General features: G+C 45.4%; 1 protein-coding gene and 1 pseudogene across 1 annotated transcript; one reads left to right on the forward strand and one right to left on the reverse strand.

Moving 5' to 3' along the window:
- The first annotated feature begins 2,604 nt into the window (after positions 1-2,604).
- On the forward strand, positions 2,605-5,300 carry tril (TLR4 interactor with leucine-rich repeats). The gene has a single exon (XM_058047771.1). The coding sequence runs from the start codon at positions 2,748-2,750 to the stop codon at positions 4,932-4,934; it is 2,187 nt and encodes a 728-aa protein (XP_057903754.1). The 5' UTR covers positions 2,605-2,747; the 3' UTR covers positions 4,935-5,300.
- A 643-nt stretch (positions 5,301-5,943) lies between these two features.
- On the reverse strand, positions 5,944-17,161 carry LOC131102242 (cyclic AMP-responsive element-binding protein 5-like; annotated as a pseudogene).
- Between the last annotated feature and the right edge of the window lie 929 nt (positions 17,162-18,090).

Below are 18,090 nucleotides of genomic sequence, written 5' to 3' on the forward strand. Positions count from 1 at the left end.
CGTACAGTACACTCATAACAGAGGTGGTGTTGGGGGTTTTTGAGTGTCAATGAACGCACCTCGCGGTCGTCTCGTGACCATGAGGAAGTGTACGCTCAGATCACGAGCGGACAAGTTTATGGTGTTGTGATAAAGCTATAAAAAGTGTCAGACTGTAAAGTTTATAAAGGTTTAAAGAAATTAATTAATTACATTGCGACTTCGGGGAATCTTTGAAAGTCAACCAGCATCGCTAGATAGTTGTTTTCCCCATTATTAGGTTCCTTTGGGTGTACTGTCCCTGTGTCCCAATACTTTTACCAAGTACATCCTTTTAAGACATCTTTGAGCGGTGGCAGATAGGAAAGAATATCTTTCACCTTCCCCCTCTAAGTGCATAAACACACTCAGTCACCCCCGCACAAACATACACACAGTGTGTGTGTTAGTGCGTGTGAGCATGAGTCCGGCTAGAGTCAAAGCTCTTAATGATCCCGCCAGCTGTTGCTCTTGTAAACATAAAATCCCACCACCTCGCTGCCTCTTTCCTTTCCTTCCTTGGTTCCTATATGAGTGTGTACTTTAAATACACACAAGGTACAATCAACTGCTTGTTATTCTGTATGATTGGACGCCGCAAGGGATTGCTATTAATCATATAGCAAGTTATAGATAAGTTTGTCTTTATGTTTAGTCCCATATGGGGGGACCGTGTGGCGGGGGTCGGGCCCGCAGAGGAAAAATAGATGAATACAATCTGATTTACAACAGGATGCACATGTTTCCACTAAGACCCCTTTTCGCTTTGACTTTGTTACTTTGTGTGAGGCTCATTAGTCACTCACACTGTCTGTAAATACACAGCAGTGTGTACAGCTTTGGAAGTAGGGCAATATATGCTAAGCTATATATTGCTATGCTAAGCTGTGCTAAGATATTTGAAGAAACCATTTGGTGATAACACAAGTAGTTATTAGGATAGTATCTAATAATTAAAGCTGCCAAATTATTCAGTTCTAGGATTTGCAGGTGTACCTAATATTGTGTCCAAGCCCCCACATATCTGCCATTGGCTGCAGGCCCAGACCTGGCACAGTGTTAGACAGCTCTGTTTGGGGTCCTTACAGGTCCTATATAGTGTCCTTTCCCCTTGACTTTCCTTCCAGCCTTCTCTAGTCTACTTTACAATTTATTGCCATGCATCTTTCCTTTTATTACCCCCCAGGGACAGCTCCTCTTCCCTCTCTGCGCCGCCTCTAATTAATTAGCGAAAAAGCAGACACGCTCTCTTAATAGTCTTTCTTGTCGTGACACAAACCAGACAGCCGCCATGCAGGCCACGTCTGAGGCTGAGCGTCTTCTCACTGCATGCGTGTGTTCCGCAGACATGCAAAAAGTATCGTTCGGGGAGGGATATGGGAATAGAAGAGAGAAGAGTTGCCAGACAGGAAATGACCCCCAGAAAGAGGGGGCTTCCCCAAGGGTTGTATTTTTCGGTCTCTTATACACAGACCCTGACTCAGAGAGCCGACTATGATGTCTTCCAAGCGAGGGGGGGGGGGGGGGGGGGGGGGGGGGCATGAGAACGAGGCCAATCAAGGGGCGATCGGAGCCTTTTGTTCTAAAAGGGTCATCAAGTCATGGTTCTGGAAACCATTTCAGCAAATGTCCCTGAACTGTGTGGTTACTTCCTGTGTGTTGTGTGTTGCAGTCGGCCAGATTGTGGTGGATACCTGCACGTGCTACATTTACTCCCTCTTCTTTCAGACGAACAGATCAGATTTGGCACTTCTTCCTCCAGTGGCGATGACCTGAATTCCTTTTCTTGCAAATGTGAGCCATGTGTGCACCTTATGGTCCCTCCATTATAAGGAGTACTAATATACTAGGGACGTCCGATATTGGCTTTTTTGCTGATTAACCAATATGACACAGATATCAGCCAATACCGATATGTGTATGTGTTGTATATATTTTTAATATCGGAAAAAAAATACAATACCGATATTTTATTTTTATGCTGATATCAGACCAATAATTATGCATACCGACAATTATCGGCCATCCCTAATATAACATGAGCCAAAAATCCTCATGGAATTATACTAAAAAAAATGACCTCTGACCTATTTTAGCCCCACCAAAATACCCCAAATAGCAGTTATGATAATGCATGCAGTATCCATAATTGCTATTTAGTCATTAGAAAACAACAACAGAACAATTTGCTTCATGCTTCTGGAATTTGCTAAAGGGTCCGACCCATTGTTATGGTATTATAATTTATGTTAAGCTATCATTAAATACACTATAGATCACCTGACAGTTCATTTTTTATAGTGCACTAGGTAGGTTTGCAGAGAGATGAATACCCTAAAACTGCAAAAAATACCCTAAAAAATAAATGTCTGTTTTGTCCATTCATCCACATGTCGGTCAACTCCGACTCTTGAGTGCACGTGCAACCCTGCAACTTGCCTTGCTCATTTGTCAGGGTAGCAGAGGAGGGACTACAACCGTGTGTGTGTGTGTGTGTGTGTGTGTGTAATTCACAGCAGATGACCACTTCTGGGGAGGTGTGAGCATTTCCTCAGACGGAGCACCAGAGCTTGAATGAATTTGCTACACAGTGATGGCGTATTCCTCAGGACTTGTGTTGTCATTTGAGCAGCAACAAGTGATGCATTTGGTGGTCTCCTAAAAAAAAAAAAAAAAAAAAAAAAAAAGGACACGAATGCCTCACAAGTGCCACCACCGGCGCTGCGGGGATGGATACCGGCTATTTCCTGGCGAGGATTTGCTTTTTCCTGCTGTCCCTCCATGGATTCACCTCCTCCTCTCATGCTGTGGGACTTTGTCCCGGCCGCTGCGACTGCCAACATCCACAGCATCTCATGTGCGCCAACCGAGGTCTGCACACCGTGCCGCTTCAAAGCAGCAAACAGGAGGAGGTGCTGGTCTTCAGTCTGGGAGGGAACTTCATCGGAAACATCTCTGCTCTTGACCTTGTGAGGTACACCGCCTTAGCAAGGTTAGATTTACAGTTCAATCAAATCCAAAACATCCACCATGATGCGTTTGAGGGTCTGTCCAACTTGGAAGAGCTCTACTTGGGACATAATCGTTTATCGAGGATTCAAGCTGGAACTTTGCAACCGTTGAAGAAGCTGTCAGTGTTCTATGGAAATAATAATGACATCATGCACATAACAGGAGAACTTTTTGCCAGCTTGGAGCATCTTGTTAAACTTCGCCTGGATGGCAACGGTATAGAACGCTTGCAGGACTCAGTTTTTAAAGACCTAACCAGTCTACGTTATCTCCATCTGGAGTCCAACCAGCTGCAGCACATCCACAAAAACGCCTTTTCTAAACTCGCCCACCTGCGCTTTCTCAACTTGTCTCACAATAAGCTGACAACCCTGCGAGGTGCCCTCACATTTTCCAGTCTCCACGCTTTGACGACTTTGCTCCTCTCTGAAAATGCAATCCAGCACGTTGGAAATAAAGTCTTCCAACATCTACAACGACTCTCCAAACTCTCGCTCAGTCACAACAGGATTTCTCATCTGCACAGAGGCGCTCTCCTCGGCCTGTCAAGCCTCAGAGAGCTTCTCATGGACGGGAATGAGCTGGAGGAGATCCCAGCTGGGCTTCTGGATCCTCTGGAGCTCGTCGAGCATTTGGACTTTAGTCGTAACCGCATCTCTGATGTCGACTCTTTGGCTTTCATGCACCTGAAACACCTACGGGTGCTGAAGCTGAAGAATAACATCCTCACCAGCCTTTCTGGGGACATTTTTAGACTCAATCACTTCCTTCATGATGTGGATCTCCATGGCAACAACTGGACATGTGACTGTCGTTTAGAGGGGCTGAAAAGTTGGATGGCCGTGACACATTCTCGGGGGAAAATGTTGGATGTTTTTGTGCAATGTCGTCACCCCGCATCTCTGAGGGGGGCCTACCTGGACAATGTCAACAGTTCCCAGTTGGAGACCTCCGAGAATTGGGCTCATTTGTGCAGGAGCAGAGGTGGACCTGAAGAGAGTCAGGGAGGGAGGCTGTGGATCAAGATGATGCAGGAGAAGGAAGAACAGGTGCAAGGTGACCAAGGTGGGGCAGAACCAGAACATAAGAAGGACTCCCTTAGAAAACGTGGGTGGAAAAAAATGGGTGGAAAACCCTCCACAGCACCGAGAACCCCCACTGCTTCAGTCCCATCAGGAGAAAGGTTTGATCTTCTGAGGATGGATCACAAGGAGGCTCCACCTGTCTTCACAGATCCATGCGTCTTCAACCGCCTCGTCATCGTGAATGTAACAGTGGACCAGGTAACGAGCAGCACCGTCACCGTCTACTGGACAACACGGGCAGATCTTGGCCTACATGAAGTCCAGTATCGGATTTTGTTCGACAGATTTGGGACACCAGACCGCTTCCCACGTTATGTTTACGTTCCCAGCTCTTCCCGCTCTGTGACCCTGCAGGAGCTCCGCCCGGATGTCACCTACATGGTTTGTGTAGAAGGTGTGGTCGCAGGTTCCGTGTGTCAAGTGGCCCCCCGTGACCACTGCTCAGGTCTGGTCACTCTTCCCGAGGAGCGCACCTCCAGTGTGACCTCTGACCTCCAACTGGTGACAGTTCTGACTGTAGCCGGGAACGCCGTGCTGCTGCTCGTAGTGGGAGGAGTCTGGCTGGGGCGGAGCCTAAAGAAGAAGCTGCAGAGGAGGAAGTCAGCGGTTCATGTGCGCCACATGTACTCCACTAGGAGACCTTTTCGGGCCAACACGGCAAGCGCGTCCGTGTCTGCTGACTTTACCAGCTATCAAAGTAGCCGCCCGGCTCGTCTTGTGCCACCGAAACTGGGAGACCTCATCGAGTTTCCCTGTGATCGCTTTCAGGATACTGGCTCCTCCTGCAGAGACAATGACATGCCCAGATTCTCTGACTAGCATCTTTAATGGACACCCCTCACACTTAGGCAACCATTTTATCACAGTAATACCATAGGAATGATGAAACTTGGATATACTGTACTTTATAGTGTAGTTCATGTATAAATAGTATCACGGTCTGGGGTTGCATGAGTGCTGCTGGTGCCGGGGAGCTGCGGTTCACATGAATTCCAACATGCACCTCATATTGTCAGCTGTTTAAACAATAATGGTCACGTGTTGAGTCATTTTTAGTGTATCGTTAATCTATGCAAGCTGTACACTGACTACTCTAAGCGTCCTTTAAGAATATACAGTATAAAGGTTGCTGAAATGTAAGGGGTCATATTGGACATATTGTGTTTTTCTATTTTTCTAGCAATAATAGAGCAGTTTATATCATTAGGGCCTTTTCAGAGCCCAAAGGAAGACAAAAAAAAACCCCTCTACATCCTGTTCCCTTGCCCTGTGCCTTTTATTTCCTCCCCCCTGCTGGTGTTGTGTTTTTAGATGTTTTGATTGGAAGTGTGAATGATTGATCACTGATTTCAACTGTGGTGCTAGTTTTGACTTTTAATAGACACCGTGGTGTCTTTGTAGTATTATGTCTTTATACTCTCTCTTAATGTCATTTTTGAGTGCTTTTACCAAGTGATTTCTATGTCGCTGGAGTGCTGTTTTATTTCCTGGCTGAAATAAACCTGGCTATCGCTCATGAAATGAACATCAATTTATTATTTCTCCAACAAGATGGCTTTATTTTGGAAGTCCTGCAATAAAAGTGCACGTCAGCCACTTTTAAGAGATTTTCATTTAATATAGTTTCATTAAAATGAAATATTGCCATTCCTGGTGTAGTGGGCAACTAACAAAAGCAGTCACTAGAGGGCGCTCTTCACCACCCTGCTGTACACTCAAAAAATAAGAGAAACAGCACGAAATGAGTTTTTATTATTATTGTAGAGGGACAGATTGTCAGCATCTTTACAGTACAAAAAGAGTAACTCAAGTGCAAATTTAATTCTAATGGATCAGTAGATGCCTGGAACATTAATTTGTTAAAAAAAAAAAGGTCTGAAAGGAAATATTGCATGATGCAATGATATTTAAAATATATAAAAATATATAGTTATATTTTATAAACAGGGGGAAAGGTGCACATTTGAATAGGCTCTGTTAAAAACATCAGCTTATAGTATTTGTTTAAAAATGAGTGCAAGGAGGAGCCGAGTGTGCATAGGCGTTTTAGCAAAGCTTTTATAGAAAAATATCCAGTCTCTAGCGTCCAGAATGTTTGGTGCCTCCCACCGAGGACGTGGTGATGCTGTTGTGTTGGATGGCCTGCAGATGACACCTAGAATCTACAGGGGTGGGACTTCCTCTCGGGCTCACCCCTGCATCTGGACAACAGAGACAGCTGTCAATCAAAGTCCTGCGTGGGTTGTTCCTGGTCGTACGCCTTTTGTAGTGCAACAACTCAACAACAACAAAAATCCCTTTTTCAATGCAGTTTTAAGGGAAAATATCTCTTTTATTTATTAAAAAAACGAGTACTGTACATACTGTATACATACATGTTAAAAGGCAACAAACTTGAACAAAAATAGTATTAAAAATATTACATATTTTCATTTCTGAAGGTCAACACTTACAGAATATAATGGCCAGTTTGACTGAAGCCACAAAGTGCAATGTTTTTTTTAAATGCATTTCATTTAAATGGCAAGTGCAGTGATTACCAAGCCCCGTCAGAATAAAAGTGCATGGTCTGATCATTGCAAATTACAGGTGTGCATTTTTTTTTTACCAAGGGGGTAAAGGCCAGTTATCCCAATACTTTTGTCCATCAAGTGCTATAGGTACACATACTGTATTTGGTCATAGGTGAGCTATAGCAGGTCAGAGGTGGAGAGGGGGGGGGGGTAGCGGGGGGGTTACTCACTATTGTACCCCTGTGCTTCTCTCTGTCTGGTTGTGACAGGACAGTCCTTGTGGGTGAGCAGAATCTGCTTCAGCTGACCCACCTCCGACCTCAATGACGTCACCTCGTTCTAGGAAGCGTATAAGACGTCATTAAGATGTAAGCGTTGTGCGTGTTGGAAGAGAGCGTGTCCCACCTGCAGCTGAAGGTTGGTGTGCGTCAGCTCCTCGGCTTTCTTCTCCAGGGACGACACCCACAATTTCCGCTTCTGTCTGCAGCGCGTCGCAGCCGCTCGGTTGCGTTCCAGGAATTTCTGCCTGCGCTCGTCGGGGTCCTGCTCCGATGTCCTCCTGCGACGGCTGCAGCTTCCGCCCGGCTGCGGTGCGTGCTGGGAGTGCGGGGATTGACAGGGGTTCATCTGCTGCGGAACGGGCGACACCTGTGAAAACGTGACTTCTTGAAAATGGGTGACTTCAACAAGCCGAGCGGTGATGAAAAGGCGTCATACCTGTGAAGGTACCGACAAGGGAGGTGCAGGAGGTGACCCTTGGGGAAGGTGGGAGGGAGGTGACTGGTGAGCCGGATGAGGCTGGTGGCTCCGGGGGCTGCCGAGGTGCTGAGGATGGGGGGGATGGCATCGCTGCTGGTAGCTGAGGGGTGGAGCAGTAAGCTGATGATGGTGATGATGGGGGTGATGGTGGTGTTGTAGTGGAGGAGCCTGGTGGCGATGTGACATCATCTCCATCATGGAGCTCGTAGGGTTGACCATGACTTGATGGTGATGGTGTTGGTAGTGATGGCCCATCATCTGCTTGGACCTCTATGTGGGAGCAAAAGTACACATTAGTGTAATGTTGTGTTGCAGCCACTTCGGACTCGGTGGTGGGTGCACGTCATTCTCGGCGAGCGGGCACACTGATTTTAGTAGTGGTGTCCACATTTTGTCTCTCTCCGGGCAGCAGATGTGGCTGGAGGGGGCCCAGCAGAGGTGGGCAAACCTGCTTTTCATTCATGTTTTGAGTTAATAATGTGAGAAAACGGGCGGCACGGCAGTCTAGTGGTTAGCGCTCAGACCTTACAGCTAGGAGACCAGGGTTCAATTCCACCCTCAGCCATCTCTGTGTGGAGTTTGCATGTTCTCCCCCGTGCATGCGTGGGTACTCCGGTTTCCTCCCACATTCCAAAAACATGCTAGGTTAATTGGCGACTCCAAATTGTCCATAGGTATGAATGTGAGTGTGAATGGTTGTTTGTCTATATGTGCCCTGTGATTGGCTGGCCACCAGTCCAGGGTGTACCCCGCCTCTCGTCCAAAGACAGCTGCGATAGGCTCCAGCAAGGAAAAAGCGGTAGAAAATGAATGAATGAATGTGAGAAAACTGAAAATAAACGCATTGTGAAATACAAAAGGTGGATATCAAAAGCCAATGGTACATTTAAACATTTAAGCTGCATATATGTGATCGGTATTGGTGTCGGTTTGTGCCGATTTCACTCATGGATTACCGGATTATGAACATCCCTAGGTTTGACCATTGACACACATCCACTATCCACACACTGATGCCCTATTTTAGTGTTTTCAAAATGCTAGGAAAAAAAAACTTCCACGTGTGAATTCCTGCTGTCATCATGAAAATGCCAAGTGTAAACAAGTTGTCATTGCCTCTGAGAGCACTTTCTGCCCCCCTCTGAACCTCCCAAACAAGACCTAAATTAGTAACAGCAGATAAGCACGGAACATACACAGACAGCCCCCGTCCTAACAAATGAAAATAAGCGGGATGGCAATGTATGCTGTGATATCGTCCCCACTTTCACTCGTGCATATCATCTGACGAAATAGACTGTAGGGGCTAATTTAAACCTCATCTCACCTTTCTGCTACACTTGAAGAGAACAGAGCAAGAGAGTCGGAGACACAGAGGCAGAGGGGAGGGATCGTGTTTGCAGCATGACATCACCCCCCCCCCCCCCATGGCAATATTGCTATCTGCTCCAAGTTACACAATATTTCTTTAAGAGGAGCAAGCTGACCCCCCCCCCCCCCCCATCTCCTCTCTTCCATTTCAACCATCCAGAGACAGAGAAGGAAAAAATGGGAGCACATTTAACAGCTGCCAAGGATGAGGTCACTGTACTGTCTGTGCCAGCTTTACCAGACTCACACACACGTACACACACACGTACACACACATACACACACAGAGACACAAGGAACAGGACAGGGCACGAGTATTTCAGTTGTGTTTACTACATAGAAACACCCTGACACTGGGCCTTGTGATTACATCATGGATCTCCTTGGCCTGCATGACACATGCTGTTGATATTTCTGTGTGAGGGCATCAAGTGAATGAAAGAAACTTTTTACTGTACAACCGTGGTACTTTCTCAAAGATGAGGCCTTCAAGTTCACATATGACCCTGCAATCCACTTTCACATCATAACCTTTCAGTGTGTGTTAAAGCGGCCCGTTTTCACAGTTTTCTTGCTAAGTGGCCTTTGATAGCACACGCGTGTTTAACAATTCATACAACAAGCGCCCAGAGATAGAGAGAGAGAGAGAGAGAGAGAGAAAGACAGAGAAAGAGCACATGCAACATTTAACAGCGGAGATGATTGTTGATGCAGCGAAATGAAAACAAGCAAAAAGCCAACGAGGGCATGTAGACTGCGACTTCCTGTCGTGCTTGACATGTGTGTGTGTGTGTAAGGTCACTGTGTATTCCAAGTGTGGCCTTTATCATCATTTTAACATTATTAGAGCCCTCTAAACATGCCATAGCACCCTTATAGTCACCTTTACCTGAGTATTACCCAAGATTGTACACATAATGAGAGTATAAGACATTTAAGACTGAAATGAGAATGGTGCTCCTGCTCCTGTTTGCTGCTAAAAATGTGTTCCCTATAGAGAGCTGAGTGACAGGCAGACATGAAGTGACGTTGGGTTTCAGGTCGGCCTTAAGAATAATAAATATAAGTAACTGTAGTAAGTAAGGTGTAATAATCATTCCACCCTGGAAAAAGAATAGTTGAAATAAAGCCTTAAGTCTCCAAATGTGTATCAAATTGTACATTTCTGACCTGGACTGTATTAGCGGTTGAAAGAAACTACTGTTTTACTTATCTAAATGTGAAAAAGACAGGTTTAGCTCTGCTCCTGTGTGATATAAATCCAAAATAACAGACTTTATTTAGCTCCTATAGCTGTAGGCTTTAAAAGGACATGATGTTAGTACCAGAGGAATGAAGAAAATGCTTCCGTTTAAGCTAGTTCAGTACCTGAGGTGAAGAACAGGACGGGTTGTTTATGGGGCCTGGTATACCCATTATACAAGACATCTGCTTCTCCATCTGAAGAATACATAAATGACACGGGGGGGGGGGATCAAAAAAGCTACCCCAGCACAAGGTCACATCCATCTGTTTGTTTTTTGACACTTGTGATTAATTCATCACAAAGAGAGAAGTGAATTCCTCTGTCAGCCATGAATATTTCTAACAAGGGCATCTTGACTCCACTCTGACTAATACCATCTTATAAATCATTCTGTGTCTAAAGCTTGCTGTGTGTATGAGACAGTGCACTGTACTTACAGACATGTGCTGAGCAGATGCCCCTTGCATGGCGGGGTCGGGCAGGGTGCCCGGCAGGGAGGCTGGCAGCGGTTGACGGTGTCTGTTGCGCATGTGGAGGAGGGAGGAGGAGGACGGGGAGCCGGGAACAGGCCTGTTGTCAGCCAGACAGAAAGAGAGAGGGGTGGGGGGTGGGGGGGTCGTGGTGTTCATACTGTGGATAAAGTTTCACTAGTGCAGGTTTAGAGACAGGGGTGCAAATTGACATTTATATCCAGCCCTTTATGGCAGATGGAGAGAAGCTAGGATAAAACTTACACAATACGAGGTACGCTTCTACAGTCTACAGACGTATAGTAAAAAAAAGTATTGTCTTACATATTGATAAGTTTTTCCTATATTTTGATTACCTTAACAATATATAGACATACAGTATATAGAGCATTAACTGTTCTAGTTAAGTGTGTAACACAGTAATAATACTTGACTTAACATTTGAATTAACAGGATGATAAAGGCTAACAAGAGAGCAAGTATGTACTGTGCAGTTCAAGAGAAGAAGTATCCCGGTATCCCGGCAGGGGATGGTTCCATGTGCTGACCGAACCACTCTGGGTGTCCGCCAGCGGAACAGCGTGGGCCTCCACGGCCGCACTGAGGTCATCGCTAATGATGTCATGACTGAATCTGCGGCATGCGGACCGTTTAGCTTCACAGCGAAATGCAGACGGACCCGAGAGCAGCGTTTCTTAATGTAACCACAACAGTTCTAGCGGGCCTTCAGGCAGGCGGCCAATGAGCCCGGTTGCTATGGAAACTAATGGTAAACATAAGGGGAAACAGTCAGACACTCGATCCATGGTTGATTTAGCAACACTTCATGGACACGGTGTCTGAATGCTGCTGCTTACTGATCTGCTGTATCCAAAATTGAATATCAGATGGTGCCCTACCTTTTCTGGATGGATCCGGTTTAGATTTTATTGGGTCAACTGTTACTCCCACTTACAGTAATTTCCTACTGTACATGTCATAATAACACACATCATTCGTTATATACTAGCTAAGGTGGCCTATACTAGCTAAGCCAAGCTAGTGTGTACTCACCCTGAGTGTGAGAGCGTCGATGGTGCCTGGGTGCTGACTGACCCAGACTGTGAGGAGGATATGGCTTGCTGGGCAGCCAGGCTGCAGCTCGGGCCCAGCAAAGGGCTATGGGACTGGGGGTGCTGCAGGGAATGAGTGTGGGGATGATGCGGTGGCGGCTGGTGCTGCAGTTGGGGTTTGAGCTGGTGCTGATTCATACAAGACGGGCCGTTATGCGAAGCCGTCTGCAGGAGCAAGAAAACAACCGGAAGTGTGTTCATTTGTAGTCTTGAAAGTCATTTTAACTATGCGAGTTGTTAAGGTGTGTGGGTGTGGCCTGGTGGTTAAAGGGGCCGCAACTTTTTAACCGCTTGCCCACACGTGTTTGAGTGCCTGGAGTGCCTGGAGTGCCTGTCCAGCTACCAAGTGTTAAAGTACTGATTATATACTGACTTCATAATCTGGCTAGTTTACATAAAACTCTCTTCACGCAGTTTCTCCGTCCAATACTGGAAAGCTCCGGGCGGAGATCCACTATTGTCTTTTCTCAAGCGACTTGCAGTAAGCAGAGCTGAAGTGTTGTTGGATGCACAGAGTCTGTAAAGTCTCTACTTCATGTCTGACCCCTTCTAAAACTCATGATTCGCTTTTCTCATTTCACTTTCTTACTTGCTGGCTTGCCCCTTATATATAATATATATATTATATTATATCACCCCCTATAATGGGGGTGGGAGGTGACTGAAATAGCTTCACTAGAGAGCTGATGACAATTGCTCTGCACCGATCGAAATACTTACCTTTTTTTCTTTTCTCATCATAGGTCGGAACTGTGGCAGTCGGCAACCCAATTTGATTGGTTGAAATAACCCAGCAATATAGTAAATATGAACCCAGCGTTGTGTCATATGAACAACCCAATGTACAACCCAATTGTTGGGTTAAGAGAACCAATCCAACTTGTTGGGTTAAAATAACCCAACGCGAGGTTGGTCCAATATTTAACCAGCGTTGGGTTGGGAAACAACCCAGATTGGGTTGTTTTTAACCCAGCATTTTTAAGAGTGTATGGCCTACCCATCAGTATGACTGCTACTTAAGACAGTACAGTACATCGCTATCATCTACTTTGGTCTGAACAGATTCAATGTCGGTCAAGTGTAACTAGGACCTGTTACCTGTTTGCTCTTCTCCTCTTCCTGCGCCTGCAGAAACTCCTCCTCAATCTCCTTGAACAGACCGACTTCATCACAGTTTTGCAAAAATCGCGTGGGTGTCGGCGTCTGGTCTAAATGGGGAGGAATGTTTTACATGTAAGAGGACAAGGAGTTGTCATAAAAGTGGGTTCATGCATTGCTTATTTGTTTTAAAAATCTCATTCAAGTCTTTCTTTTTGCTGGTAGATAGCATCAGTCTGTCTCTCGGAGCTGGCTCTTTGTTATGAGGAAAGATTTCCTGCATGAGTCTAGAAAGGCAACAGAAACACACGTATAGGGGGATTTTGATGATGTCTGTGTCCAGACAGATGGTGGTTTCTATGGTTACAGAGCCATGCCATGTGACTGTTTGGAGCACAGGTCTTCCCAAGGTGAAGACAATGATGACAGGATCTGATGCGTCATCTCAATGGAACCAGTGCCTCAACCTCCTCTGTGTTTTTAATTTCAAGTGGCCTTTACTGCTGGTGACTTCACTGCATTGGCTCTTATCTGATGGAGGACTGCATGCACGCGCTAAAGCCTATCTGAGCAAGAGTGGCTGTTGTTTGCACTATGCAGTGTTAGATGTATACACATTCCTCCACTTAATGCTCCCTCACCGCTAAACGTGGTGTCCGTCTTGATGGCGGGGAACCTGAGGGTCATCTCATGTTTATGTCTGTGGATGAGTAGATGCTCCTCAAACTGGAAGCGCTGCGGGATGAAAATGATATCAACAGATGTAAGCAGCTGCATACTATGGATGAGTGTTTATCTATCTTCACATATTACCTTGATGCAGTGCCGGTTTAATGTATGAAGTGAAAAACCAACTGACCTGAGAGCAGCCAGGGGCCTCGCACACATAAGGCCTGTCCTGTTTGTCATTCATGTCATACGCAAGCCTACAGAGAGAGAGAGAGCGGGAGTGAGAGAATGAGGGCAGTGTGTTTAGCAGCAGGATAATCACACTGTATACGAGGGTCCTTTACTCATCTCACAGTCACTGTACGGTGATGTCATGCTGTGGGCATTCGCTCTTCTATACATCTAAAGAGGAAAATCACACAACCTCAGCTATACTTCCTATTATCATGTCTTTATTGTGAGAACTGAAGTGTCATGAGTTAGATTCCAAAGGTGATGAATGCTTTGCCCACAGAGGCAAATGATCTCTTTTGGTGCAAGTGTGGTTACATGTAGCTAATCTGTAACTAGCATGCTGCATTAATGAATACAACGGTATCATCCGAGCATCAGTGTGTAATAATGTAATGGGATGAAAGGACACATGCTTGCCGTGCCTTGCGTCAAAATCAAGTCATCACAGGATATAAATATCAACACAAATAGAGAACACTTGCAGCATGCTAACGCAGGCTTGACCCCACGGAGCTATTAAGCGGGTGATGTGATTATGACTTATGAGGTGTCAAAGCTGCTTGCCTTTCATTTTCCACTCTATAGGCCCCACTCTGATCTCTTGACCTGAGCCGTAGCTTCACCCTCCATGCCGCAAATGGACAAGTTCAGTTTAGTTCCGTACTGTACACAAAAGGGATGGATCTAGATCGAATGGTCACTTCCGGAATACTCGGTTCTATAGAATTATTTTGAAATAGAGTGTACTGCTTGGCTGCTACTTGGTTTGCTGTGTGAAGATGGTAGTCGAACACTGGCTTGGAAAGAGGAGTTCAGAACATTCAGCAAGAGTTAAAAAGTAAGCGCCGCCACAGTTCACGATTGTGTAATATTAGCATTTATTGCTACGCTGTCACACTATTTGGCCGACATAGCTGTTGGCAACCTACGCACACATCCCGAGGTGGAAAAACAAGCCGGATCAGGATTTGACAGTGGAAACATCGCTCACTGAGGTGGACCTCCACTGGGAGATTTCAGTGGATGTGTAACAGCTTGAGAAAAATAAAGAACACTGTATGTTTCAAGGGAAAATGAAGTGATTTTTAGATTAGAAGACGTGAGGCTCGAATGGACATGGATGTATGCTCACACACTATGTGCTACGACCACAGTGATGTTATGGAAAGAGAGAAGGAGACAGGGCAAAACTTCCATAAGACACAGAAACATGGAGGGGGGGGTGACATGGTGTGGAATGACATAAAGCTGATTGAAGGAGGCTGGAAATGGCAGTGAGGGAGAAAGAGGAGGTTGCAATGAATGGAGGGGAGAAGGAATGAGGGCAGGAGGTGGTAGAGGGGAGGGCGGGCTCCACCGGCGGCGTACTCATGGCAGGTTTGAACCTGCTTCAGCCCCCATTTTCCAACCTTGGTGAGTAGAGGTGACTTCATACAGTAGGTGTGTACGTGCTTCTAGATAGACAGACCGATAGACAGATAGTAGACAGATAGACAGATAGATAGATAGATAGATAGATAGATAGATAGATAGATAGATAGATAGATAGATAGATAGATAGATAGATAGATAGATAGATAGATAGATAGATAGATAGATAGATAGATAGATAGATAGATAGACAGATAGACTGATAGACTGACAGACTGACAGACAGATAGACTGATAGACAGACAGACTGATAGACAGATAGACAGATAGACAGACAGATGGGAGTCCACAGTTTATGCCACTCTGGCCTCTTTCAGCAGCACTTAGAAAAGGAGCAGAGTCAGCACATTTCCAGCAAAACCTTCTGTCAGTCTGATTACATCGATGCAGGGTGACGTCACCTTTTAAATACATAAATCCAACAACCGTTTTACACCAGATTATCCTTTGGCATAATAACAGAACTTCCTCTGAAGGTGTTTAAATATAATAATAATCATATAGTAGTAGTATGTCTATATATATATATAGTACATGTTATTGTTATATAGCAGGAGTAATAGGATGAAGAAAAAGCATAAAGCATAGCATTTATATAGAATATTGTATAGAATAGTTTACTTTACAAGAAATAATAATAATGCATACTAACTTCCTGTAGTTGCTGGATGTCAACATCGCATTTGGAGTTCATTCAAATCAAAATAAGCAGCTCGGTTTTATGAATCATATCCTCGGGTGTCTCCGGGTTAGAGTCCAGTGTGTTCCCATTCCATAAAGTTCCTTTAAAACAAAAATGAAGTAACGGTAAAGAGCTGCTGTGCTGTCATACACACACACCCCCCTCAAATAGACCACCGGCCGGCGAAGAGGCTCCTCCGGGACACCCAAACTTCCGCAGCACCGTTTCAAATGTCCAAAAAAGTAGCATAAAACAAGCGGACAAGTGCAAAAAAAACGTTGTAAGTTGTTTGTTTTATGAATGGGCGCACATAGCGCTAGCTTACCTTCAAGTGGAGACGGACAAGCGGCGCGGAGAACCACGTTGGACTGGCGCGAGATTACAATACGTTCTATTTACAGATGCATTACATCATCCCCCGTGACGTCATGTGGGATTCCTGAACTTCTAAATCATTGTACGGAGTGAGAGGAGTGGGGGGAATGACTGAGGGGGGCGGGGCTTAGCTCCACACCAGCCCGGGTGGAGAGGAAGTGAAGACGCCGGAGGTCGAACCGCACACGGAACGCAGCCACCTCGCTGAGTGTGTCTGGGGAAGCGTGGCGGGACGTACCATCGAGTCTGTGCGGAAGTTATGCCCCTGGTGTGGTGTGGAAACAGCGATAAGGAAATACAGTACTGACATATTGCATGTATGTAGAATTGATTTGAATTTATATCTTATTCAGTACAGTAGTGCAGGTTTTGAAATCAAAACCAACAAGAACATGTTACCTATTGTGGTTTAACATAAACTGTAAATAAAATAATACAGATCTTTCACAGTTACACATTAAACTGTTAAAAAATTGTTGAAAATATTCATTTCTGCCATTCATAGTTGTCACCACTGCTGTTTGCACTTACACAACAGAAGTTTCAAAGACGTTTTGGAGTCAATGTGTGGTTATGACGGCTATACAATGATAGCTAACATTAACTTTGCCACAACAAACATAACTAAGACTACGTTCACACGACTTCGGAATTACTTCCTTTTTTTTTGCTCGTATGTGTTTTTAAAATGCAACCCAGGCGTCTTTTATGTGGTTCTAAATCTGATATATATCTGATACTACCGCACATACCAACCGACTGTTTTTGTCATGGAATGCCCTATTTTGCCATGTGAGAGTTGGAGAAAGGTCGTCACAGATTGAAGCAGTCAACGTCCCACCACTCCTGGGTCTGACTCCTGAACACCCACATGCTTGGTGGAACAGACGTCTCAAAAAGTTCCCCACAGCCTAAATCCTTACCATCTTACCACCAACACAAAATTACATGTTGAAAATGTTTAATGTAGTCAAAGACTACACACAAAAAATCTAAATGGGGCATCATACCCTGCAGTGTAAACATAACATCTTACATCTTATAGGCCAGGGCTCCCCAATCAGTCAATCGCGAACGACAAGCTGATTTTTGAGACTTTACCGGTGCAGTGCACCTCGCCGCTCTGCAGGTACGCAACTGGCAAGGCCCCCCTCTCCTCAACCATCATTTCTCAACCATGATAGAGTTGTGGTTTGCTCACAGAGCCGACGCCACACTCTCAACCCCGAGAAAGACCCGCAAAAGTAGGGGTGCCCAGCGGCCATCCACGGCCTGTGGCTCATTTGTGATGGCATCACTGAGAAAATTTAAAAAATTTAAAAAACAGCAAAGGGCACCACAGCTACAGAATTGTAATGTATTTTGGCACCGATGGCGTACTATAAACACATGCAGCAATACACAGGCACATGGCAGATTTAACCTTTACAATACAATTTCAAAGACTGGTTGAACATACAGGCCTTTAAAACCCCTAACGAGTCAAAATGGAATGCTCTCATTCACATATCCACTAATCCAAGGAACATGTCTGCCGTGTTTGGTCAGCCTTTCCTGCGCTCCAGCCAGGCCGGAGCAGACTAGAGGCGGAGTAGGATTTGTTGTGGCACGAGTGTGAAATGGGACCCAGCCCGACTGACTTCATCACCCACCAATGAGGTGGAGTATGCAAATGAGCGTCGCTGCTCCGACAAGCCCAAACAGGAAGTTGTGATGATGTCATGTTGTGTTTTGTGAGCCATTCCCCCCATGTGGATGTGAATCAGAGCTCTGTTTTCTGCCCAGATAGGGGATGTTTTACAGCACGTGTGCGTGCCAGTGCACACTAACACTTAACTGGAGGAGGCGGTCACATTCACGAGCGTATGACGGCAACTGGGAAGTCTCTGGTTGGTTCTGTGGCGCAGACAACACCACAGCTACCTCCGTGTCACCATGTGTGTCTGTTAGCCCCGAATGCCAACCAGGTGAACTTTTCAGAAAGGTCTCTCAGGTCAAAGAAACTCTCTGGCCCA

This window comes from Doryrhamphus excisus, chromosome 14, assembly GCF_030265055.1.
Source record: "Doryrhamphus excisus isolate RoL2022-K1 chromosome 14, RoL_Dexc_1.0, whole genome shotgun sequence".
Lineage (NCBI taxonomy): Eukaryota > Metazoa > Chordata > Actinopteri > Syngnathiformes > Syngnathidae > Doryrhamphus > Doryrhamphus excisus.